Here is a 24,540-nt window from a genome sequence, read left to right as displayed (position 1 = left end):
TGTCTGCTAATACGGCCTTGGTGAGCTGTGAGAGAGTTTCCAGAGGGTGATGGGAATGGAAGGTGAAGTGCAAGGAGCTCGTGAGTGGCAAGAAAATAGTGGGCCTGTGCTTGCTCTTTGAATATTTTGGCCATATGGGGAAGAGAGAGGATGGTTATTAAAGGGATGGCAGGTTAGGATGGTCTTAGGGAGGAAGAAAGAAGAAAGAGGATAGAGAAAAATATAGAGACATTTAGAGCAGAGGTACCCTCAGTGGGCCCTGGAACCCCCTGAAATGACAGGCAAAATGCTGTGAGTATGAATTAGAGTGTCCAGGTTGGGCTGATCTGGATTTTGGCAGGGAAGCAACATGTATGCTCATCTGTGGAAGGAGAGCTAGTTAAACATGAGGTTGGGAAAATTTGAAGGTTGGTAAAGATTTGGAATAGGTGGTGTTGGGAAATAATAAGGGAGGAGTCAACTGGAGGCAAACAGAAGGTTTGCCTTGTATCAAGGAGGGCCTAACTGAGACAGGATAGCATTGATTTGTTGTATAAATGGTTAGTTTGTTTTATGCTCTTTCTCTAGCACCACTTGGCAGCTGGCATCTAGAGAATATAGACTTTGGAGTGGTAGTGAAGCACCCCTAAAATAGCCAACTATGAGGCCTATGCTGAGTAAGGAGGTGAATGAAACTGTGAGAAGGATTGCAGTAATAGAGGCTAAGGAAAAGGAAGCCAGAGTGGGAAGAAAGAGACAGGTAGTGGGGAGATAGTGGGGAGGGGAACAGCCCCAAAGATAGGATGGGGCTGTGCAGAGAGGGCAGTTTCAGCTTTTCAGCATTTTTTTTTTTTTGAGGCAGAGTCTTACTCTGTCACTTAGGCTGGAGTGCAGTGACATGATCTTGACTCACTGCAACCTCCATCTCCCAGGTTCAAGTGATTTTTGTGCCTCAGCCTCCCAAGTAGCTGGGACTACAGGCACTGCCACTACACCCAGCTAATTTTTGTATTTTTAGTAGAGATGGGACTTAGTCATGTTGTCTAGGCTGGTCTCGAACTCCTGATTTCAGGTGATCCGCTTGCCTCAGCTTCCCCGAGTGCTGGGATTACAGGCATGAGCCACCGTGCCTGAACTAGCTTTTCAAGGTCTTTGTGGGAGAGTAGCTACAAGCAATGATGAAGCCCAAGATGGGGCAGGCCTGAAATAAACAGTGGAAGTTCTTAACCTATGCATGTGTGATTATGAAGGTCTTTTCTAGGCACAACCTCAAAACTCATTAAACAAAATTAACCATACAGCACAGTGTAGATGAGAAAGGAAGAGGCTGACAATATGGTGTAGAAAGCTGAATTCTCTTTTGCCATAGTAGGAACTTAATTGAGAATGTCAAAAATTGTTAAAACAAGAAAGAGCAGCTTCAGAACTGTGTATAAATAATCTGAGTCAAAGACAAAAATGTAAAGTAATTGCACAGCTTTTGCAGATGAATGGTTTGTTTGTAAAAGCAAGTAGGCTACTTTGGGTTTGATATTTGACATATTCAAGGCACATTCAGGTTTGGCGTAGGGTTTGGGATTCTGCCAGTTGTATCTCTTCTGCAGGTCTTCTTGCTGCTAGGCATGCGATGGCTGAATAGTAAAGCCCAGGGAGGCTGTGAGGGCCAAGCTTCTCCCTAATAGGGGAAGCAGGTTTTCATCTTTGGCAACAGAAAATTACCTTTTAGTCAATAAACAGACAGGATGAAGCTCTCTTTGTTACTGTAGTGCACCAGGGAATGCCAATTGGGCAGAACAGAGGCAGCTGGCCAGAGAACTCAGAGCTCTCAGATTGCAGAGAGGCAGAGAGCTTCAGAGAAAGAAGGAGAGGGAGGGGGAAAGAGGGGAAAAGGAGAGAAAGAGAAGATGGAGGGGGAGGAAGGAGCAATAGATGCCTCTCTCCACTGTTTTCTCCTCCTCACTGTCTCCTTCCATTTTACTCACCTACCCCTAAGTTGCCCTCTCACTACTGCCTTCTTTCCTCTCCTTCCCAGACCAGGCTTTTGAAAAAGAGTCTCCCCTCAGCTCCACTTGCCCTTCAATTCATGCAGCAGTCCACTGAAGATTGGCGTCTGTGCCCTTCGCTCTCTGAGTCTTCCTGTTAAGAACACCAGTGCCCTCCTCATACCCAGTGGACCTCCCGGTTGCATTACTGATCCTTATTAAGCCCCTCTTCTCTTAGCTTCATCAGCATTTTTTCCTACTTCTCTGGCTCATTCTCTCTGCTTTTTTCACTCTGTTTTTTCTCAGGATATTTTCATTTGGCATTACTTAATTTATCTAACATTTACTAAGTATCTGCTATGTGCCATTCACAGGGCACCAGGAGTAGGCTAATATGTAACCTGGGCTCTCAAGGGCCTTATAGTCTAAAAATGGGGGAAATCAGTGCAATGAAGTGCAGCAGGCATCACAATAAACCCAGGCCACAATAGGGACACCAAGGAGGCTACTGTCAATTCTATTAGACCATGGGGCAGGTTAAGAGAGGGCAGGAAAGTCTCTTGCCTGGACCATTCTCATCTCCTCTGCCTAGTATTGTATGTAGTCTCTCAGTGCTCATGCTATGAAACAATATGGTAGCCATGGAGGTGAATTGCTCAGATTGCTCAACAGAATCTGCTGTGAGGAGCAAGGTTGACTTCCAGCCTCCAGTTGCTGTACCCTCTGATCTGCCATGGTATTTATACTGAGGCACGCTCCTCTTGGGCACTGGTCAGCCAATGCAGCAGGATGGCAGTACTGGAGCTGGGTCAGTTCTGTCCAATGTGGGACTTCTCAAGTGGCAGTCTTTGCTCAAGGACTCCTTATGGACCTGGCTGAGACTTTCTTGGGGCTCTACTTCAGTTTAAATCTCTTCCTACCTACTCCTCCTCTGTTCCTCTCTCCTTTCAGAGGTGTCAGATCTGCATTACCACCTATTCCTGTGCCCTCCCCCTTTGTCCTCTGAGGGTGTTTCCCCCAGAATTTCTTGCATGTCTAATTTTGTCTTGGCATCTGAACTGACACACAGAAATAACGATGGGACCTGTCTTGTAAGGGTCTTGCGAAAATTCAAAAAGTTAATATATGTATCAGAGCCTGATACACAGCAAGTGCTTAGGGTTAGCTTTTTTTTTTTTTTCTTCTGAGATGGAGTCTCACTCTGTTGCCTAGGTTGGAGTGCAGTGGCTCCATCTTGGCTCACTGCAACCTCCGCCTCCTGGGTTCAAGCAATTCTCCTGCCTCAGCCTCCCAAGTAGCTGGGACTACAGGTGCGCACCACCATGCCAAGCTAATTTTTGTATTTTTAGTAGAGACGGGGTTTCACCAAGTTGGCCAGGATGGTCTTGATCTCTTGACCTCATGACCCACCCGTCTTGGCCTCCCAAAGTGCTGGGATTACAGGCATGAGCCACCATGGCTGGCCTTGGATAGTATCTTTATAGGTGTGAGAAAGTGGACTCATATACCTATAGATCTCAACTTACATTTTATTCTCTCTAGGAAGCTTCTCAGACCTCTCTAGAATGCCATAGAAGCCTCTCCTGAGTGTTGCAGCAACCTCCTGTTTTCACTTCTGTTATAATGCATTGTTGTTAGTCTTCCCGAGACTGTGAAGTCAATGAAGAATGGACTATATATTGTTCACTGTTGTATATCAGTGCCTAACACTGTGTCTAACTCAAGTAGATGTTGAATTAATGTTTGCTGAATGAAATTGATGATTAGGCTCAGTCTCAAAAGATGAACATTATGGCTGGCTCATGCCTATAATCCCAGCACTTTGAGAGGCCAAGGTTGGTGGATCACCTGAGGTCCGGAGTTCAAGACCAGCCTGGCCAACATGGTGAAACCTTGTTTCTATTAAAAAAACAAAATTAGCCAGGCATGGTGGCATATACGTGTAATCCCAGCTACTCAGGAGGCTGAGGCAGGGGAATCACTTGAACCTGGGAGGTGGAGATTGCAGTGAGCTGAGATTGTGCCATTACACTCCAGCCTGGGCAAAAAGAGTGAAACTGTCTCAAAAAGGAAAGAAAAGATGAGTGTTATTTTCCAAGTAGATGAGGGCTGCTTCTTTCAAGTAGAAAGAATTGTGTGCAGAGGCATTAAAAAGCCTGTGCTTTGCAGGGGACTGAAAGTTGTTTGTTATGGCTAAAGAGTAGTATGCAAGAGAGAAGCCTAAGCCGGTAGTCAGATTGCTGGAGCATTCATGTCAAACTAAGGAGTTTGAATTGCATAGACTCACCTCATGCAGGCATTGTGGTATAGGTCTTATGATGCTTGTGGGCCCACACCCATCTTTGAGCTCTACCTATATTGTTATGAATTATGTTAGTTCTGCCAACATGTATGGATTACCAAAAAATGGTGGGCTTTTCTCCAGAATTCATAAAGAAACATAGGCATCTGTGAACATGCATTTCAACAATGCTTCTGATTAGTCTAGATTTACAAACTGCTTTGTGAAATATCTCACCCAAACTAGTGGATCTCCTAATGGATCTCCCTGCCTTCACCACACCCACTTCATCTATCCTCCACTGCCACTGTGAGACAGATCTTTCTAAAACTTAATCTGGCCACCTGACTCTACAGTTTAATGTCTTTTAGTAGCATATTCTGTCCATAGGATAACATTCAGATTCCATAGTGTGGCTTCAAGATTTGGCCCTTCGCCATTTCATCTCCAGTCTCTTCCTCTGTATGTTCTGCACTGCACCCATGCAGAATTGCTTATAGGTCTCAAGAAGTTTTGTGCTGCTCATGACTCCCTTCATGTACACATTGTTACTGTCTAGAATGCCATCATCCTTGTCCACTTTTTGAACCTACCTATCCTGTAGGAAGTAGTACCACAATCATTGCTTCTGTGGTAGGCTATCAGTCATCTTCCTTTGTAGACTGCGTGTATACTTCTGTTATGGTACCTTTCACACTGCTTTGGATTTGTTTGGTTACCTCACTAACTTCCCTCTCTAGACTGTGGCTCCTTGAGGGTAGGACCAAGTATTAGTCAAAAAAGAGTCCCTATCACCTATTGCAATGCCTGGCACATGGCAAATACTAAATAGATATATTGGTTAAAGAAAAAGGAAGGAATAAAATGAAAGATGTTTTCTTTCTATTAAAAGAGAAGGACCCACCCTCACCATGTGGCTCTACCTGGCGGCCTTCATGGGCCTGTACTACCTTCTCCGCTGGTACCGGGAGAGGCAGGTGGTGAGTCACCTGAGAGACAAGTATGTCTTTATCACGGGCTGTGACTCCGGCTTTGGGAACCTGCTGGCCAGACAGCTGGATGCACGAGGCTTGAGAGTGCTGGCTGCATGTCTGACGGAGAAAGGAGCCGAGCAGCTGAGGCGCCAGACATCTGACAGGCTGGAGACAGTGACTCTGGATATTACCAAGACAGAGAGCATCGCTGCAGCTACCCAGTGGGTGAAGGAGCATGTGGGGGACAGAGGTATGAAATATTTTCTTTTTTCATTTACTTAGGCATGAAGATGCTAAGGCTATATATACAGTTGTTTCTTGGTGTCTGTCGGGGATTAGTTCAAGGACTGCTTGTGGATACTAAAATCTGAGGATGCTCAAATCCCTTATATAAAATAGTGAAGTATTTAGTTACAATCTATGCACATCCTTTAAGGTAATGGATACTTTAAATCATCCCTGGGTTACATAAAATACAAAATACTATGTAAATGATACATAAATAATAGTTATACTGTATTGTTTAGGGCAGCTGTCCTCAGCCTTTTTGATTCCAGGGACCAGTTTCGTGGAAGACAGTTTTTCCATGGACAGTGGGTGGAGATGGTTTCAGGATGATTCAAGTGCATTGCATTTATTGTGCACTTCATTTACATTATTACATTTTAATATGTAGTGAAATAATTATACAACTCACCCATAATGTAGAATCAGTGGGGGCCCTGAGCTTGTTTTCCTGCATCTAGACAGTCCCATCTGGGGGTGATGAGAGACAGTGACAGATCATCAGGCATTACATTCTCATAAGGAGCATGTAACCTAGATCCCTGGTATGTGCAGTTCACAATAGGGTTTGTGCTCCTATGAGAATCTACTGCTGCCACTGATCTGATGGAAGGCAGAACTCAGGCAGTAATGCCTGTGCTGGGGAGCAGCTGTAAATACAGATGAAGCTTTGCTTGCTTGCCTGCACTCACCTGCTATATGGGCCTGGTTCCTAACAGGCCATGGGCTGGTATCAGTCTGTGGCTCAGGCACTGGAGACCCCTGGTTTAGGAGATAATGACAAGGAAAAAAGTCTGTATATGTTCAGTATAGATGCAAATTAAAAATGTTTTTTTCATCCATGGTTGACTGAATTCATGGATATGAAGGGCTGAGCGTATATATCAAAAGCTGGGCTTAGAAGGCCGGCCTTGTCATTTGAAGGACTGTTGAGATCTTTTGTGGTGTTTCGTTTCCTTAATATTTATTTTGAAAAATGAGCTGAATAGATTTGAAGCTATTATCTCATATTGCAAGTAGAGTATTTAAAAATGTAATCTTTGAAGAGTTGGAGTATGGTGGCATGATCATAGCTCACTGCAGCCTTGATCTCTTGGGCTCAAGAGATTATCCTGCCTCAGCCTCTCGAGTAGCTGGGATTGGAGGCAATCGCCACCATGCCTGGCTATTTTTTAAATTTTTTATTTTTAGTAGAGACAAGGTCTTGCTATATTGCCCAGGCTAAGATGTTCTTAAAAACCTGATTATCTTCCCTTGGCTACTACTTAAAATATAGGCATTTCTTGAAGTCAGTCTTTGGTCTTTAAAAAAATGTTTAAAAATTTTATTTTATTTATTTAAAAAATCAACATACTATTTCTTTTTTTTTGAGTTGGAGTTTTGCTCTCGTTGCCCAGGCTGGAGTGCAATGGCACGATCTCGGCTCACCGCAACCTCTGCCTTCCGGGTTCAAGTGATTCTCCTGCCTCAGCCTCCTGAGTAGCTGGGATTATAGGCATGTACCACCATGCCCAGCTAATTTTGTATTTTTGATAGAGATGGGGGTTTCTCCATGTTGGTTAGGCTGGTCTTGAACTCTGGACCTCAGGTGATCCTCCCACCTTGGTCTCCCAAAGTGCTATATGCCCCTTCAACAGTTTTCCCTTTTTTTCTTTTTGAGACAGAGTTTTACTCTGTCACCAAGACTGGAATGCAGTGGTGAAATCTTGGCTCACTGCAACCTCTGCCCCCCAGGTTCAAGCAATTCTCATGACTCAGCCTCCCAAGTAGCTGGGACTACCAGTGTGTACCACCATGCCTGGCTAATTTTTGTATTTTTAGTGGAGGCGGGGTTTCACAATGTAAGCCAGGCTGGTGTTGAACTCCCAACTTCAGACAATCAATCCTCCTGCCTCAGCCTCCTGAAGTGTTGGGATTATAGGTGTGAGCCACCACGCCTGCCTAGTTTTCCCTATTAACATCTTTCATTGGTGTGGTACACTTGTTACAACTGATGAGCTAATCTTGATATGTTATCGTTAACTAAAGTCCATAGTTTACATTAGGGTTAACTTTGTATTATATAGTTCTGTGGGTTTGGACAAATGTGTAATGACAGCTATCCACCATTATTGTATTACACAGAATAGTTTCAGTTCCCTAAAAGTCCTCTGTGCTTTACATATTCATCACTCCCCACATTCCTGGCAACTACTGTGCTTTTTACTATCTCCATAATTTGCCCATTTCCAGCTGTCATATAGTTGGAATTGGTTTTTTTTGAGACAGAGTTTTTCTCTTGTCGACCAAGCTGGAGTGCAGTGGTGCCATCTCAGCTCACTGCAACCTCCACCTCCCAAGTTCAAGCAATTCTCCTGCCTCAGACTCCCAAGTAGCTGGGACTACAGGCAGGCACCACCACGCCCGGCTAATATTTGTATTTTTAGTAGATACAGGGTTTCACCATGTTAGCCGGTCTGGTCTCAAACTCCTGACATCAGGTGATCTGCCTGTCTCTGCCTCCCAAAGTGCTGGGATTACAGGCGTGAGCCATCATGCCTGGCAGGAATAATATTATATGTAGTCTTTTAGACTAGCTTCTTTCACTTAGCAATATGCATTTAAGATTCCTTCATGTCTCACTTTTTTTTTTTTTTTTTTTTTTTTTTTGAGACAGGGTCTTGCTCTGTTTCCCAGGCCTGAGTGCAGTGGCCTGATCATGGCTCACTGCAACCTCACTCTCCTGGGTTCAAGCGATCCTCCCACCTCCACCTCCCAAGTAGCTGAGACTACACACACCACTGTGCCTAGCTAATTTTTAATTTTTTTCTAGAGGCATTTTCACACTATGTCACTCAGGCTGGTCTTGAACTCCTGGGCTCAACTGATCCTCCTACCTTGGCTTCCCAAAGTGTTGGGATTACAGGCATGAGCCACCACACCTGTTTTCCATGTCTTTTCATGGCTTGATAGCTCATTTCTGTTTTTGTTTGTTTGTTTTGTTTTGTTGAGATAGAGATCTCACTCTATTGCTCAGGTTGAAGTGCAGTGGTGCAATCATAGCTCACTGCAGCACTGAACTCCTGGGCTCAAGTGACCCTCTTGCCCCAGCCTCCCAAAGTGCTGGAATTACAGGTATGAGCCACTGCATTGAGACTGACAGCTAATTTCTTTTTCTCGCTGCATAATATTCCATTGCATGTATGTGCCACAGTTTATCATTCACCTATAGAAGGGCATCTTGGTTGTTTTCAGTTTTTGGCAATCATTAATAAATTCTCTTTTTAAGTTCTATTTTGTGTAGATATTATTCAACTCCTCTTTGATTCCTTTCTTCTCCTTCTCCCTTGGTTTTATGATTCAGTAGATTCTGGTAAATGGATCTTGTAAATAGCTCCTCACTCTAGGAGTTGCAAAGTGGCAATGAAATTGCTTCTCTTGGCTGGGTGTAGTGGCTACACGTCTGTAGTTCCAGCTACTTGAGAGGCTGAGGTGGGAACATCACTTGAGCAGGAGTTTGAGGCTACAGTGGGTTATGATGGCACCTATGAATAGCCACTGTACTCCAGCCTGGACAACACAGTGAGACCCTATCTCTAAAGTAAAACCTTGTTTTGCTTGGGTTGCAAGATGTTATTTATTTATTTATTTTTTGAGACAGGGTCCTGCTCTGTCACCTATGCTGGAGTGCAGTGGCATTGTCAGCTCACTTCAGCCTTGACCTCCTGGGCTCAAGTGATCCTTCTACCTTTTAGCCTCCTGAGTAGCTGGGAATACAGGTGTGCACCACCATGCTTGGCTAATTTTTGTATTTTTTGTGGAGATGAGGTCTTTCCATGTTTGCCCATGTTGGTCTCAAACTCCTGGGCTCGAGCGATTCACTTGCCTCAGCCTCCCAAAGTGTGCTTTAAAAAAATTATTTTAAACTTGAAAATTTATTGATTTGGCTAAAAAATTTATTAAATTTAAAATTTACTTAAAAATATTTCTTTCTTCCAGTACTTTGGGAGGCCGAGGTGGGAGAATTGCTTGAGCCCAGGAATTCAAGACCAGCCTGGGCAAGACAGTGAGATACCATCTCAATTAAAAAGATATTACTTCTTGTCTGAGGATGTTCTTAACTCCCCCAGGCAGAGTCAGCAGTTGCGGGTAGTTATAGCCTCTGTGCTGTGCATATCCATTTATTTCTATTGTATTGTTATTGTTTTCCCATCTGTTAGACTGTGAGCTCCTTGATGACATGGACCTCTCTTACTATTTTCACATTTCCAACTTCTGGCATGTTGTCTGGTACATGTTAAGGGCTCAACAAATGCTGAATGAATCCTCTATATTCATACTTTTGTCTATTACCTTTTTTATCTGTGTCCTTGGTTTCTTACTCCTCCCATTTGAATTTCCAACTACTTGCTTGATTTCTTCATCTGGAAACTCTACTAGTGCCTAAAACTCACAAAATCTAAAGGAGGAGTTGTTGTTTTCCTCTCATGTCTTCACCAATTCTGCTTTTCTTTCTAGTCCTTCTCTCAGTTTATAATGTTACTGTCCCTTCAGTTACAAAAACTTTACCTTGGAGTCTTTTTCAATCCTTACACTTTCAACTTTTCTGCATCTCTGTATTTTATGTGACCTCTTATAAGGAGCATATAGCTGATATAAAAACTAAACCAGCCTGACAATTTTTAAGTAGAAACTTTCATCTATACTACTTTATTATTATTATTATTTTAGAGACAAAGTCTCACTCTGTCATCCAGGTTGGAGTGTAGTGCCATGATCACCTCACTGTGAAGTTGAATTCCTGGACTCAAGCCATCCTCTTAACTCAGCCTCCTGAGTAGCTAGGACTGCAGGTGTGCACCACCACACTCAGCTAACTTAAAACAAAAAGTATTTGTAGAGTGGGTCTTGCTACTTTGCCCAGGCTGGTCTCAAACTCCTGGTCTCAAGAGATCCAAATGGCTTGTATTTCCAAAGTGTTAGGATTATAGGAATGAGCCATTGAGCCTTGCCTTAATTATTATGTTTGGATTTATTTCTTTCATCTTTGTGCTTTTTATTTGTCCCATTTTTTTCCTGTTTCCTTTATTCTCTTTTGAATTGATTGAATTTTTTTTTTTTTTTGAGGTGGAGTCTCGCACTGTTGCAAACTGTAGTACAGTGGCACGACCTCGGCTCACTGCAATCTCTGCCTCCTGGGTTCAAGCAATTCTCCTGCCTCAGCCTCCTGAGTAGCTGGGACTACAGGCGTGCGCCACCACACCCAGCTAATTTTTTATATTTTTAGTAGAGATGGGGTTTCACCATGTTGGCCAGGATGGTCTCGATCTTCTGACCTCGTGATCTGCCCTTCTCAGCCTCCCAAAGTGCTGGAATTACAGGAGTGAGCCACTGAATTGATTGAATTTTTATTCCACTTTTTCCACTACTAAGTTGAAAGTACTAGAATATTCTCTATTTCTATTTCTCTGGTGGTTTCTGTAGAAATTTTAAGTGCATATGTTGTTTATCAAATGTAAAATTAGTATCTTTACTTTTCTCCTGAGTAATCCAGGGCCCTCAGAACACTCACATTTCAGTCATCCCTCCTGACATCTATGCTACTGGTGCTGTGTATTTCAGTTCTGTTTTTTTGTCTCTCCAATATGTAATGTTTGTTTAGATTTATCCTCTTTTTACCCTTTTCTTTTCTCATTGTTTCTTCTTGAATTTTCCATCTAAAATTGCTTTCTCTTTTACTGAATATATACCTAAGAATTTAGAATTTAGAAGGTGCTGGGACAAAATCTTTCCTTTTAAAAAACATTTCTTGGCCAGGCATGGTGGCTCATGCCTACAATCATAGCACTTTGAGAGGCTGAGTTGGGCAGATCACCTGAGGTCAGGAGTTCAAGGCCAGCCTGGCCAACATTGTGAAAGCCTAACTCTACTAAAATACAAAAAATAGCTGGGCATGATAGTAGGTGTCTATAATCCAAGCTACTTGGGAGGCTGAGACAGGAGAATCGCTTGAACCCAGGAGACGGTGGTGGCAGTGAGCCGAGGTCATGCACCTGCACTCCAGCCTGGGTGGCTGAGCGAAAAAAAAGAAATTTCTTAAAATGTCTTTATTTTACCCTCATTGTTGAAAGCTGTTTTTGCAGATAGGCTAGTCTATGTTTACAATTGCTTTTTCTTGGTACATTGAAGACACCATTCCGGTCGTCTGTCTCTTGTTGTTTGTGTCTTCATAAGTCAGTTGTCAGCCTATTTGTTTTTCCTTTGAAAATAATCTGTCATTTCTTTCTGGGTATTTAAGGATATTCTCTTTCTTTGATTTTTATTTTGGTGTATCTAGGTATGGATTTCTCTGTCTATACTGCTTGGGATTTTTTTGGGCGGGCGGCTTCTTGAATCTGTGCATTATCAGTTCTGGAAAATTCTTAGCCATCATTACTTCAAATATTGACTTTATTCCATTTGTCTCCGTTAGTTTTGGATCTGATTAGACATATGTTACATGTTTTTACTTTGGTCTTGCCTCCCTTTTCTTTCGTGTTTTTCAGCTCTTTGTATATTTATGCCGCAGTCTGTATATTTTTCTTTACTGTCTTACGGTTTGCTACTTTCTTTCATCCACTATGTCTATCTGCTATTAAACCTGTCTACCAAATTTTAAAATTTCAATAGTTACATCTTTTATTTCTAGAAGTTTTATTTGGTTCTTTCTCACATCTGCTTGATCAATTATTTATTTATTTATTGAGACAGAGTTTCATTTTTTTTGCCCAGACTGGAGTGCAGTGGTTCGACCTCGGTTCACTGCAACCTCCACCTTCCAGTTACAAGCAATTCTCCTGCCTCAGCCTCCCGAGTAGCTGGGATTATAGGTGCCTGCCACCAAGCCTGGCTAATTTTTGTACTTTTAGTAGAGACAGGGTTTCACCATGTTGGCCAGGCTGGTCTTGAATTCCTGACCTTGTGATCTGCCTGTCTGGGCCTCCCAAAATGCTGGGATTACAGGTGTGAGCCACCATGCCATGCCCTTGCTTGATCAATTTTATAGTATTTTTATTAATATTTTCAATCCTTTTATTTTAAAATTATATTTAGCAAATTTATATATCATATACTTTGGGCTGCAAACTCTCCTGGGGGTGGTTAGTGGTTATGATTCCTCAAGAGTGATTCTTTCCCCACCTAAGTTCAAAATAGAGTATTTTTGCCTGAAACCAAACTTTTGATTTGACTTTTGTTTTAGGACTCTGGGGACTGGTGAACAATGCAGGCATTATTAAACCAGTTTCCTTATGTGAGTGGCTGAGTATTGACGACTCTCTGGATATCCTCAAAGTGAACCTCATTGGTGTGATCCAGGTGACGTTGAGCATGCTCCCCTTGGTGAGGAGAGCACGGGGAAGGATTGTCAATGTCTCCAGCATTCTGGGAAGAATTGCTTCCTTTGCAGGAGTCTACTGTGTCTCCAAGTTTGGAGTAGAAGCCTTTTCAGATATTCTGAGGTAACTCTCTTAAGTTAAAACAAAAACAACTATTGAGCAGTGAAATATGTCTTAGGCATTGTGCTAGTTGCTTTTACCTACCTTATCTTATTTTATCAGTCCTCAAATCTTGATACATAGATATTATTACTAGTCTATTTTATATAGAATAAAGGCTCAGATTTACCTCTCTTTCCCAAATTCACCTGTCATAGCCAGAATTTGGCAGAACTGTGTTTTGTCCTCAGGTCTTTGTCTTCTACTACTATGTCACACTTTAATTCTCTCTCTCTTTTTTTTTTTTTTGAGACGGAGTTTCGCTCTTGTTACCCAGGCTGGAGTGCAATGGTGCGATCTCCGCTCACCGCAACCTCCGCCTCCTGGGTTCAGGCAATTCTCCTGCCTCAGCCTCCTGAGTAGCTGGGATTACAGGCACGCACCACCATGCCCAGCTAATTTTTTTTTTTTTTTTTTTTGTATTTTTAGTAGAGACGCGGTTTCACCATGTTGACCAGGATGGTCTCAATATCTTGACCTCGTGATCCACGCGCCTCGGCCTCCCAAAGTGCTGGGATTACAGGCTTGAGCCACCGCGCCCGGCCCACACTTTAATTCTCAAAATTTATTTTTTATTTTTGAGACAGGGTCTCACTCTGTTGCCCAGGCTGGAGTGCAATTGTGTGATCATGGTTCATTGCAGCCTCAACCTCCTGGGCTCAAACGATCCTCCCACCTTAGCCTCCCTGGTAGCTGGGACCATGGGTGCATGCCACTATGCCCAGAGAATTTTTTGTACTTTGTAGAGATGGAGTCTCATTATGTTGCCCAGGCTAGTCTCAAACTCCTGCCTCAGCCTCCAAAAGTGCTGGGATTACAGGCATGAGCCACCCTGCCCGGCTAAGCCTATCGGTTCGGTTTCATGTCCTTCCACTAACTGCTTTAGTCTTTTTGTAGTACCCGCCCCCCCTGTATATATGTGTGTGTGTATGTGTGTGTATTTATTTATTTTCTGAGACAGAGTCTTGCTCTGTCACCCAGGCTAGAGTGCAGTGATGTGATCTTGGCCCACTGCAACCTCCGCCTCCCAGGTTCAAGCGATTCTTGTGCCTCAGCCTCCCAAGTAGCTGGGACCACAGGCGTGTGCCACCACACCTGGCTAATTTTTGTATTTTTAGCAGAGATGGAGTTTCACCATGCCAGCCAGGCTGGTCTCAAACTCCTGACCTCATGTAATCAGCCCAGCTTGGCCTCCCAAAGTGCTGGGATTACAGGTGTGAGCCACTGTGCCTGGCTTATTTATTTATTTATTTTGAGATGGAGTCTCACACTGTCACCCAGGCTGGAGTGTAGTGATGCAATCTCGGCTCACTGCAATCTCCGCCTCCTGGATTCAAGCTATTCTCCTGCTTCAGCCTCCCAAGTAGCTGGGATTACAGGCATGTGCCACCATGCCCAGCTAATTTTTGTATTTTTAGTAGAGATGGGGTTTCACTATGTTGGCCAGGCTGGTCTCAAACTCCTGACCTCATGATCTGCCTGCCTTGGCCTCCCAAAGTGCTGGGATTACAGGCATGAGCCAACATGCCCAGCCTATTTATTTATTTTTAAGAGACAGAGTCTCACTATATTCCCTGGGCAAGAGTGCAGTGGCTATTCACAGGCATGATCATAGCTTACTACAACCTTGAACTCCTGGGCTCAAGCTGTTCTCCTGCCTTAGCCTCCTGAGTAGCTAGGACTACAGTCCTGCACCACTGCATTCAGTCTATTTTCCTTATATTATACTTCTTGAGAGAGAATTCTATTGGCTGAGTTCATTTTTTTGTGTGTGCCAGGTGACACCACATTGTGTGACATTTTTGTGCATGATTATGGGTAAGGCACTGCTGTAAGTACTTTCTATCCATTCCATCCATTACATCATTTAACCCCATGAAGAAGGCATTATTTTTATTCTTATTGTACATATTCTTATTGTATATCTGAGGAAACTGAGGCACAGAGGTTTAGTAATTTGTCCATAGTCATATTGGTAATCACAGGCAGAACCATTGTTCAGCCTTATGAGGGGCTCTCCTTCTATCAAGTCCCCTTCCTGGTCCAATCAGCTGTGGACATGAGGCTGTAGTAACATGGTCCAAAATATTGCTATCTACACACCTCTTTAGCAGGGGCCGACTTTTGGACAGTTTCACTTGGAAATGGGCTGTGAATATTAAAGGCAGCATGTATTGACTTTCTATGACTGCTGTAATAAATTATCATAGGTAGTTTACGGTATATGGTGTTTTAAAACAACACTTTTTTTTGTAATCAGTTCATAATCAGTATCACTGGGCCAAAACTGAGGTGTTGACAGGGCCACATTCCTTCTGAAATCGCTATGGGAGAATCCATTTCTTGCCTTTTCCAGCTTCAGGTCACTGCCAGCATTCTTTGGCTGTGGCTACATCATTCCAGTCTCTGCCACTGTGGTCACATTGCCTTTTCCTCTTCTGTCAGTCATCAGATCCACTTCTGCTTCTCTTACAAGGATCTTTGTGATTGCATTTAGGGCCCATGCAGATAATCTAGGATAACCCCCTATAGCAAGAGTCTTAACTTAATCACACCCACAAAGTCTTTGCCACATAAGGTAACATTTACAGGAATTAGGACCTGATCTCTTTGGGAGCCATTGTTTAGCCTACCACATGCCATGACTGGTATATAAGTGTTATAATGTGAGTGTTATATGCCTAGGGAGAAAACAGAAATAGCCATGAGTTGTTACCATGTGGTAGGCACCTCACCTGGCTTCCCACCTATCTGATGTTCTGTGTACTGCCACAGGGCTGCTGCTCACTGATTTACCACGACCTAAGGCTGGTCTCTCAGACTCCTTGACTCATTCCCAGACTAAGATCAAAGATATATCCTTCCAACATTCAAACCACTATGTAGTTCCTTTAGAAAATTCAACTTCACCCTAGCAGTCCTCAGGATAAACAGGGAAAGGAAGTTTTGTTCTACATTTACATTGAGAGTGTTAAAGGAGAATGGAGATGAGAGGTGGTAGGAATCAGAGTGAGAAGACTCCAAGGAGAACTGAAATTTAAAGGAGAGTCACCTTTGGCTGAAAGCCCTTTTCTCTTCTCCATTACATATGGGCACCTGGAGACACTTTTTGAAGCTCTAACATGGAAGATTTTAGGTTTTGGTTTGGTAAGTGAGGCTTTTCCCTTAGAACAGTGCATGATTCTTAAACTCTAGCACGCCTTAGAGTCACCTGGAAGGCTTGTTAAAACAGATTATTGAGTCTCACCCCTAGCGTTTCTTATTTAGTAAGTCTAGACTGGGGCCCCATACATTGCATTTCTAAAATGTTCCCAGATGCTGATGATGCCATTGATCCAGGGTCCACACTTTGAGAACCACTGCTTAGAGGTCATAAGTCTTTGTGGTCTGCCTACTTATGGACCATTATTTCAAACGTTTCTTCTTGCTGTCAGCTTGAGCTTCATCTTCTCCAGCAAGGCTGCCTGAACCTATAGTTTAGGGAACACTCCTCATCACTGTCCCTAGATCTCTTAGAGTATACCTCTGCCATGGTACACGCCATCTTACTTCACTCGATGTAGGCAGCACTTAGTATAGTACTTAGCCCATAGTCAGCCCTTGATAAGTATTTTTGGAACTGTTTGTTGAACTAACTTGAATATCCTGGAATTTGTCATTCTAATGCTCACATCATGTTTCCTGAGTGATCTCGTAGCCTGAACACACTGTAATTTTCCACAGGCCCATGCTTTTGCATGTGCAATTCCCATTGCCTGGTTTGTTATTCTTCCCTTTTCTTTACTTGGAAATTTCCTTTTATCCTTTAAGATAATGGTCCCCAACATTTTTGGCACCAGGGACCTGTTTTATGGAAGACAGTTTTTTCACGTTCCAGGGTGGGGGTGGTGGGAAGAAAGAGACGGTTTCGGAATGAAAGTGTTCCACCTCAGGATTCTTACAGGGAGTGTGCAACTTAGATCCCTCGCATGCACAGTTCACAATAGGGTTCATGGCCCTATGAGACTCTAATGTCTGACTGACCTGACAGGAGGTGGAGCTCAGGCAGTAATGCTGGCTCACTCACTGCTCGCCTCCTGCTGTGTAACCCAGTCCCTAACAGGCTGTGGATGTACTGGTCTGCACCCCAGGGTTGGGGATCCCTGCTTTAAGACTCAACTGAAATGTAGGCCAGGCCTAGTGGCTCATACCTGTAATCCCAGCACTTTGGGAGGCCGAGGTGGGTGGATCACCTGAGATCAGGAGTTTGAGACCAGCCTGACCAACATGGAGAAACCCTGTCTCTACTAAAAATACAAAATTAGATGGGTGTGGTGGTGCATGCCTGTAATCTCAGGAGGATGAGGCAGGAGTATCGCTTGAACCTGGGAGGCGGAGGTTACAGTGGCCGAGATGGCGCCATTGCACTCTAGCCTGGGCAATAAGAGTGAAACTCCATCTCAAAAAAAAAAAAAAAGACTCAACTGAAATATTTTTCTCCTCAATGACGCCTTCCCTGACTCCCTCAGAAAATCTATCTGTACCTTCTTTCTACTTTCATAGCCTCTTGAATGCCTCTACTTCATAATTCTTTTGAGTTGTGTTGTAATTATTTGCCTACTTTGTTGGGCTCAGCCAGTGTTGGACTCACCTTTCTGAGATGAGGAACTGAGTCTTAATCTTCTGAGATTGTGTATGTGAGACACTTAGCATAGTGACAGTCATAATAAATGCTAATTTTATTTATTGTCATTTGTATCCATCATGCCTGCAGAGTCTAGCACATGGTAGGTACTTAATAAGTCTTTATTAAATGAGTGATTCTAGAATTGAATGGTTATGATAGTTGGTATAATCATTTCCTAGTTGTTGGATCCAGAGATGTTTATATTTTATTTTTTTTCTCTCCATTTCTTTATCCTTTAATATTCAGTAAAGGTATTTTTAATGGAAAAACGGTCTGATTTTATCATTATCAATACCAAACAAGTCTTTAAATCAACTAAAATTTATTTAATTAAGCATAAAGTTACTTTCACATGTGTCTACAGTCACAGTAAATACAGTTCTTGGCATAAAGACACAGCCTTTAGAATTTAAAGCCTCACCACCAGCATGGTTACATATATAAAACTCCCACTATTGTTTATATAATAGTGGATTAGTTAATAAAATTAAAATAGTTATCTATAATAAAATAAAATGGAAATAATTTACTCATTCATATTTAAATCTTTATTTACAAAATACTATCCTGAGAATTATAATTCCATTAAACTTCAATTTGAGCAAAAGTGTAATCATTTAAGTAACAGCAGTTACATAAACTGCAAATGAGATCAATCAAAATTACTTTTGAAGAGAGCAAAAATATTGTCAGGTTTCTTGCTGTGGTTCTCATTTGAAGGTGGAATCAACCCTGAAGGGAACTCACTTCTATCTTCAGATGTAGGGGTGGGAGGAAAAAATCCAGGTCTTGGGGGAAGGTAAGGAGGAAAATCCCTCGGTGGATAGACATTTCTCATTGCAAATGGAGCATGTGGTGGATCTGGGAAATCTCTTGGTGGAAAATAATCTTGAGAAGCTCCAAACATGGTTCCTGGAAGAGGTGGGGGCAAAGGAGGTCCTCTTCCCATGAACCGGCCCCTTGTATCCACTGGAAACAATGAACCTCTGAATGGAGCAAGTGTCCGAAGGAGACTTATGAGAATCGGTTAACATATCAAAGCTTGATTCTTCTCTTTCATTGGTAATCTTATGGTCCAGAGCATTCCCTGGACCTCTTGAGCCTCTTCCTCCTCCCCCAGAAGCAAAGGTGAGAGTCTGAGTGGACCCTCTAACAGAGCTGGATGAGAGAGAAAAGCTCTCTTTTCAGTTGAAGCCTGACCCAATGGTGAAGGACCATATGGGGAATGCTCTCTGCCAAATGGTATATTTGGAACATCAAGTGCATAAAGATCTTTTTCTAAAAGTTCAAATTTAAACCCTGTTTCAGTTAATTTTTGTCTTTTGTGAGCATTTTATTTCCTAAAATCATTGACATTTCTTTCAGCAGTCTGAGCTGCCAGCCAATTACCATGTGCTTTTTTCTCATGGGAAATAATCTGCCCTTGATAAGAATGGATAATTCTCTCCAATTCTTCTTCAAGATCTTTGGCTCGCTTTCTATAGGTCTCCAGCTCTTCAGTGGCATGGCTGATCTTTTTGTCTACTTTAGAAAATTTCTCTTCTTTCTCCAACCGGTAATTTTCCTCTATTCTTAATTTCCTGTGGGGTTTCATTTCATTTTCTTGATATAATTAAGTCATTACTTTAAATTTCTGTTGAAGATTCTGATTCTCACTTTCAAAACATGTGTTTTCTGACTGCAAAGATGCTCGTTCAGTCTGAAGATTTTTAATATGCTCTCTAAGCTCTTCCTTTGTTTTATCAACTTCAGATAACTAATATAAATTTGGTTCCTTTCTCCTTCTAAGGCTTTTAAAGAAGCATGTAACTTAGCAGCATGAATCAGTTTCTTTAAAGCTCCTTTTGGAGGATTACCTAAGTAAGCACCATTTTCCAATTCATTGTTAATTTCTAACTCCAAGTTATCATCTGTTATGTCTTCTCCAAGCATAGCAGCCCAATCTTTCATCTTTAGCAAGTGTTCAGTCAGAGTCTTGATGTGATTTTATCATTTAGAACTTGTGCTGCATGTACTTTGGAGTCTTCAAATGTTATTTTCTGTTTATTAGGTTCACTCACTTATTTTTTGCACACACTTCAGCTTCCTGCAAAAGCTGTTTCTGGCTTTTCTGAAGTTGAGAATTTTCATTCAAAGCGTCTTTTATGCTATCTTCAGTCATTCTTCATTTGAAATATCTTGAAGACCATTTTGGCTTCAGCTACTTGTGATTTGAGGGATTTTGACTCATCTTCTAGAGACTGTATCCTTTTTGAAATATCTGCCATCAATTTACCTTGTTCAGAATGTTTCTATTTCTCTTCTTTTAACTCTTTCTAGACAGAGGATTTTATCCTCAAGTTCCACATTGGACCTGTTCAGCTTTGCACAGGTTGCCTCCAAACTTTGTGCTTCTGTTGCCTCTTTCTCAAAGCTGGGATCCTTTAAAGATGACTCTACTTCATGGCCTTCATACTCTTTTTGAACAAGGCTAAAATTTTTAATTAGTTTACATTGTTTTTTCAATTAGTCCAGAAAGCATTACAGCAAGCTTTTTTCTCTCTTTCCACATAAAGCTGACTCCTAACCAGTCTAAGACTTCTCCACACACAAAAAAAGGGAAGAGCAAAAATATCCAGCAAGAGCTGCACATATCACCAATTCCCATGGAAAACCATAAGGATTAGAATCTGGTCTCACACCATCAGGCAGTGCTACCACAACCCTGTGGCAGGACCAGCCCCAGCTACCTCCATAGCACCAGAGCTGCTCCAGTGGTTACGCAGTAACCCCGGCCTGTCGGCCTCAATAAGCACCCGAGAACGCGCACCCCAATCCGAACCCGGAACTGGAACGGACCCCTGCGGAGCCGGCTGCAAGTGATGCGGGCACCCACGGGCCTCACAGGCCCACGCTGCCCACCCCGGGCATCCTTTACACCCTGAGGCAGTGCAGGTCCAAGGCCGACCTGCACAAGCCTGCGAGGCACCCTGTCCTTGCCACCGCACCCCTCGGTTTGGTTTCCGCCAGGTACCTGCGGGGAGGTGCGGAGGCACTGCAAACTTCCCCTTCTTCTTCGCGGGAGTTTGGCAGAAGTGTCAAGTCGTTTGCTGTTAAAGGGGCCGGCTCTCTACCTAGCGAAGCCACTCAGCCCTGGTAGTAGAGAGGCTTGGGACTGGAGGATGGGATTTGGCCTCATATCTGCGCTGTCCTGTGAGCCGCACAGCCCCAAGGACCAGGGCTGTGTCCCAAGGTGCCCCGCGGCGGCGCGAGCGGTGGCGGTGGCGCGAGGCTTCTCCTAGAGGCGCGTCGGGGCAACCCCTGCGTGCGACTGCGGCGTGCCCCCTCGACCCAGGGCTTCAGGCCCTGCCTTGACACCTAGGGCTTTCCTTGCGCATCCCGCCTAGGGCCTGCTGTCTGTGCCAGGCAGAAACCCTGATGGCGGCGGACCCCGGGAGCCCCCGCCGGCCCCCGGAAGCCAGCCGCAGCCATCATTCCAGTCAGAAAAATGCCCAGCGGGGCTCCCGCCGGTGCGCTCTGCCAACGATGTGCAGGCTTTTCCAGTAAAGGTATTCTTGTAATCTTTTTTGTTTTGCTTTTCCTTCCTGAGAGCATTGAAATGGCGGTGGTTTTTAATCATAACTTGTGGTGTTTTATTTCAGGCGTGAGCTTCGACATTTTGGGGTGAAGATCAGCATAGTTGAACCTGGCTACTTCAGAACGGGAATGACAAACCTGACACAGTCCTTAGAGGCAGTGAAGCAAAGCTGGGAGAAAGCCCCCAAGCATATTAAGGAGGCTTATGGACAGCAGTATTTTGATGCCTGTAAGCTTTTGTCCTTTGATAGGGATAATGGGTACCCTGCATTGGTCCATTCTCATGCTGCTATGAAGAAATATGAGACTGGGTAATTTATAAAGAAAAGAGGGTTAATTGACTCACAGTTCTGCGTGGCCGGGGAGGCCTCGGGAAACACAATCATGGCAGAAGGCACCTCTTCACAGGATAGCAGGAGAGGGAATGAGTGCAAGCAGAAAGCCCCTTATAAAACCACCAGATCTTGTGCGAACTCACTATTACAAGAACAGCATAGGGGAACCATCCCCATGATTCAGTACCTTCCACCAGGTCCCTCCCGAGACACAAGGGGATTGTGGGATTATAATTCAAGATGAGATTTGGGTGGGGACACAAACCCAAACTGTATCAGTACCCTTGCATGAGAAGGGGAAAATAGGGTTGGTGGACAATGATTGGCAGATCCTCTCAGAACAAAGCTCCCTAAATAAAGCCTTGCCAGAACAGAAGGAGATCAGAAAGGTCCCAGCACCCTCATGGTTGACTTAGTCTGATGGCTGTCATGGTTGAGGAAGGGGACATATAGATGGCCTGGGGCCAGGGTCTTTCCTGCCCTGTCCTCTATGGGCCTGGCCACCTGAGCACTAGGAGGTATTACATACTTAGAGGGCATGGAACTTTGGGTCTTGAGAGGGGGTGCCCCTTGGTATCATGGCAGGGCTGGTATGAGATGTCTGCTCAACTAAAGTGCAGTCTTCATCATTGTTTACCCTTTTGATAACAAAGGGCTTTGTCCACAAACTCTGTGTCTTAAAGTGACAGGTGGGAAGAGGTAAGTCAGTGAGGACAAGTCTTTGCAGGGCCCTATGGGCCATTCCCAGAGACTATACTTCTCATGTTCAGGTGATAGGAGCCTCAGCGGGGTGGGACTGGTCAATTTCCTGTAAGAATATATTCTGGAGACCTAGAGGAGGAGGTGGCAGCAGTGGTGAAAAATGAGAATGACTTCTAATAGGCACAGAGTTTCTTTTTGGGATGCTGATTGTATAACTCTGAATATACTAAAAATTATTGATCTGTACACTTTAAATGGCTGAATTTTATGATATATGAATTATATCTCAAGAATGTTAAAAAGTTTTCAGTTGAAAATGTAGATTCTCAAATCTGTATTGTTCTAAATATATTTAAAAATCTTCTAGTAACAGAATTGAGTCTTTTTTTTTTTTTGAGAGAGAGTCTCACTCTGTCACCCACGCTGGCATGCAGTGGCATGATCTTGGTTCACTGCAACCTCTGCTTCCCAGGTTCAATCAATTCTCCTGTCTCAGCCTCCTGAGTAACTAGGTCTACAGGCATGCACCACCATGCCTAATTTTCGTATTTTTAGTAGACATGGGGTTTCACCATGTTGGCCACGCTGGCTTCAAACTCCTGACCTTGAGTGATCCACCTGCCTTGGCCTCCCAAAGTGCTGGGATTACAGGCATGAGCCACTGTATCCAACTATCAGAATTGAGTTTTAAGGCCAGGCATGGTGCCTCACACCTATAATTCTAGCACTTTGGGAGGCTGAGGTGGGAGGATCGCTTGAACCCAGGAATTTAAGACCAGCCTGGGCAGCATAGCGAGACCTCGTGTCTACAAAAAATAAACAAAATTAGCTGGACATGGTGATGCACACCTGTAGTCCCAGCTGTGTGGGAAGCTGAGGCGGCAGGATCACTTGAGTCTGGGAGGCAGGGGTTGCAGTGAGCTGAGATTGCACCACTGTAGTCCAACCTGGGTGACAGAGCAAGATCTTGTCTCAAAAAAAAAAAAAAGAAAAAAAAGAAAATCCCAAAAAACAACAACAAAAAAACTGAGTTTTAAAATTTAATTAAAATTAAATAAAATCCAAAATTTAATTTTCATGCTAGTGCACTAGCTATTGTTTAAGTGCGCAATAGCTAAATGTGGCTGGTGGCTATCATACTGGGAAACATGTTCTAGATAATTCTATCTTGTAGAAATTAGATGTGGTTAGACTTCTGTGACTGCATGATCTAAAAAATATAAGGAATAAGATTGCTGACCACTATTTCTTTTTTCGTATACAGTTTACAACATCATCAAGGAAGGGCTGTTGACTTGTAGCACAAACCTGAACCTGGTTACTGACTGCATGGAACATGCTCTGACATCGGTGCATCCACGAACTCGATATTCAGCTGGCTGGGATGCTAAATTTTACTTCATCCCTCTATCTTACTTACCTACCTCATTGGCAGACTACATTTTGACTAGATCTTGGCCCAAACCAGCACAGGCAGTCTAAAGAAAACTGGCTTTGTGCTTCATGGAATGAAAACAAAAAAATGAAATTAGTTGTTAGTGTTTCAGTAATCCTGATTTAGAACCTAGGCTTTTTGTAACAGTGCGCTTTCTTTCCTAAATTCATTTATCTGGCATCATCAGAGGACTAACTTGTTTATATTTCAGATATCCAAAGTTTACCATTTCTTTAGGTGATGAATCTTTATTATTTTAACCCTTTTTTGGTGAGACTATTTCCAAAGTGAATCATTTATTCTTGCCTTATTAAACAGAGTAGATGGAAAACAATTTAACCTATTTTGATGCCATTTCTTTATGTATATGAATAATTGCTCTATGCTGTAATAATCTATCATGAAGAGATTACTAAGGAATACGTTGGTGTGTTTGTCCTTACTTGAAGTGGGTCTGTATTAAAAAAGTAAATATTTACTTTTAATAAACATTTGATTTTTCTTTCTCTTCAATTTTTGCCAGCAGTCTATTTTCCCCTAATATGTTTATTCCTTTTTTAAAAAGAAATTATTTTTTAAAATTTAAATCAAAATAATGTATACATATATAGCTAAAAACTCAATTAATATTCAAAGGCTTAAAATGAAAAAGAGCAATCCCTTGCCCTTATCCTCATCCTTCACTGCTGCTCATCAGAGCCAAATGGCCTCAACTTTTAGCTATTTCTTCTGATATTTATCTCTGAACTTCTACATGATATGCTGTTACTCTTTATTAATTTTAGCTATTCTTTATTGACTTTCTGTTATG

At 42.8% G+C, this 24,540-nt stretch overlaps 1 protein-coding gene and 1 pseudogene across 2 annotated transcripts in view; one reads left to right on the top strand and one right to left on the bottom strand.

The window, feature by feature from the left end:
* HSD17B6 (hydroxysteroid 17-beta dehydrogenase 6) overlaps positions 1-24,242 on the top strand; it is a 36,554-nt gene extending 12,312 nt beyond the window's left edge. For both annotated transcript variants that reach the window (XM_002752619.7, XM_078336374.1), the window contains exons 2-5: positions 5,135-5,466; positions 12,721-12,979; positions 21,323-21,486; positions 23,559-24,242. In XM_002752619.7, the coding sequence (XP_002752665.1) occupies positions 5,154-5,466; positions 12,721-12,979; positions 21,323-21,486; positions 23,559-23,776 (954 nt within the window). In that variant the 5' untranslated portion in view covers positions 5,135-5,153 and the 3' untranslated portion in view covers positions 23,777-24,242. The remainder of the gene's footprint in view (positions 1-5,134; positions 5,467-12,720; positions 12,980-21,322; positions 21,487-23,558) is intronic.
* On the bottom strand, positions 18,304-19,764 carry LOC103795267 (melanoma inhibitory activity protein 2 pseudogene; annotated as a pseudogene).
* Positions 24,243-24,540: the final 298 nt, after the last annotated feature.

The sequence above is a fragment of the Callithrix jacchus genome, chromosome 9, assembly GCF_049354715.1.
Source record: "Callithrix jacchus isolate 240 chromosome 9, calJac240_pri, whole genome shotgun sequence".
NCBI lineage: Eukaryota > Metazoa > Chordata > Mammalia > Primates > Cebidae > Callithrix > Callithrix jacchus.
The sequence above is the reverse complement of the archived record's forward strand: the minus strand, read 5'-3'. Positions and strand labels throughout refer to the sequence as shown.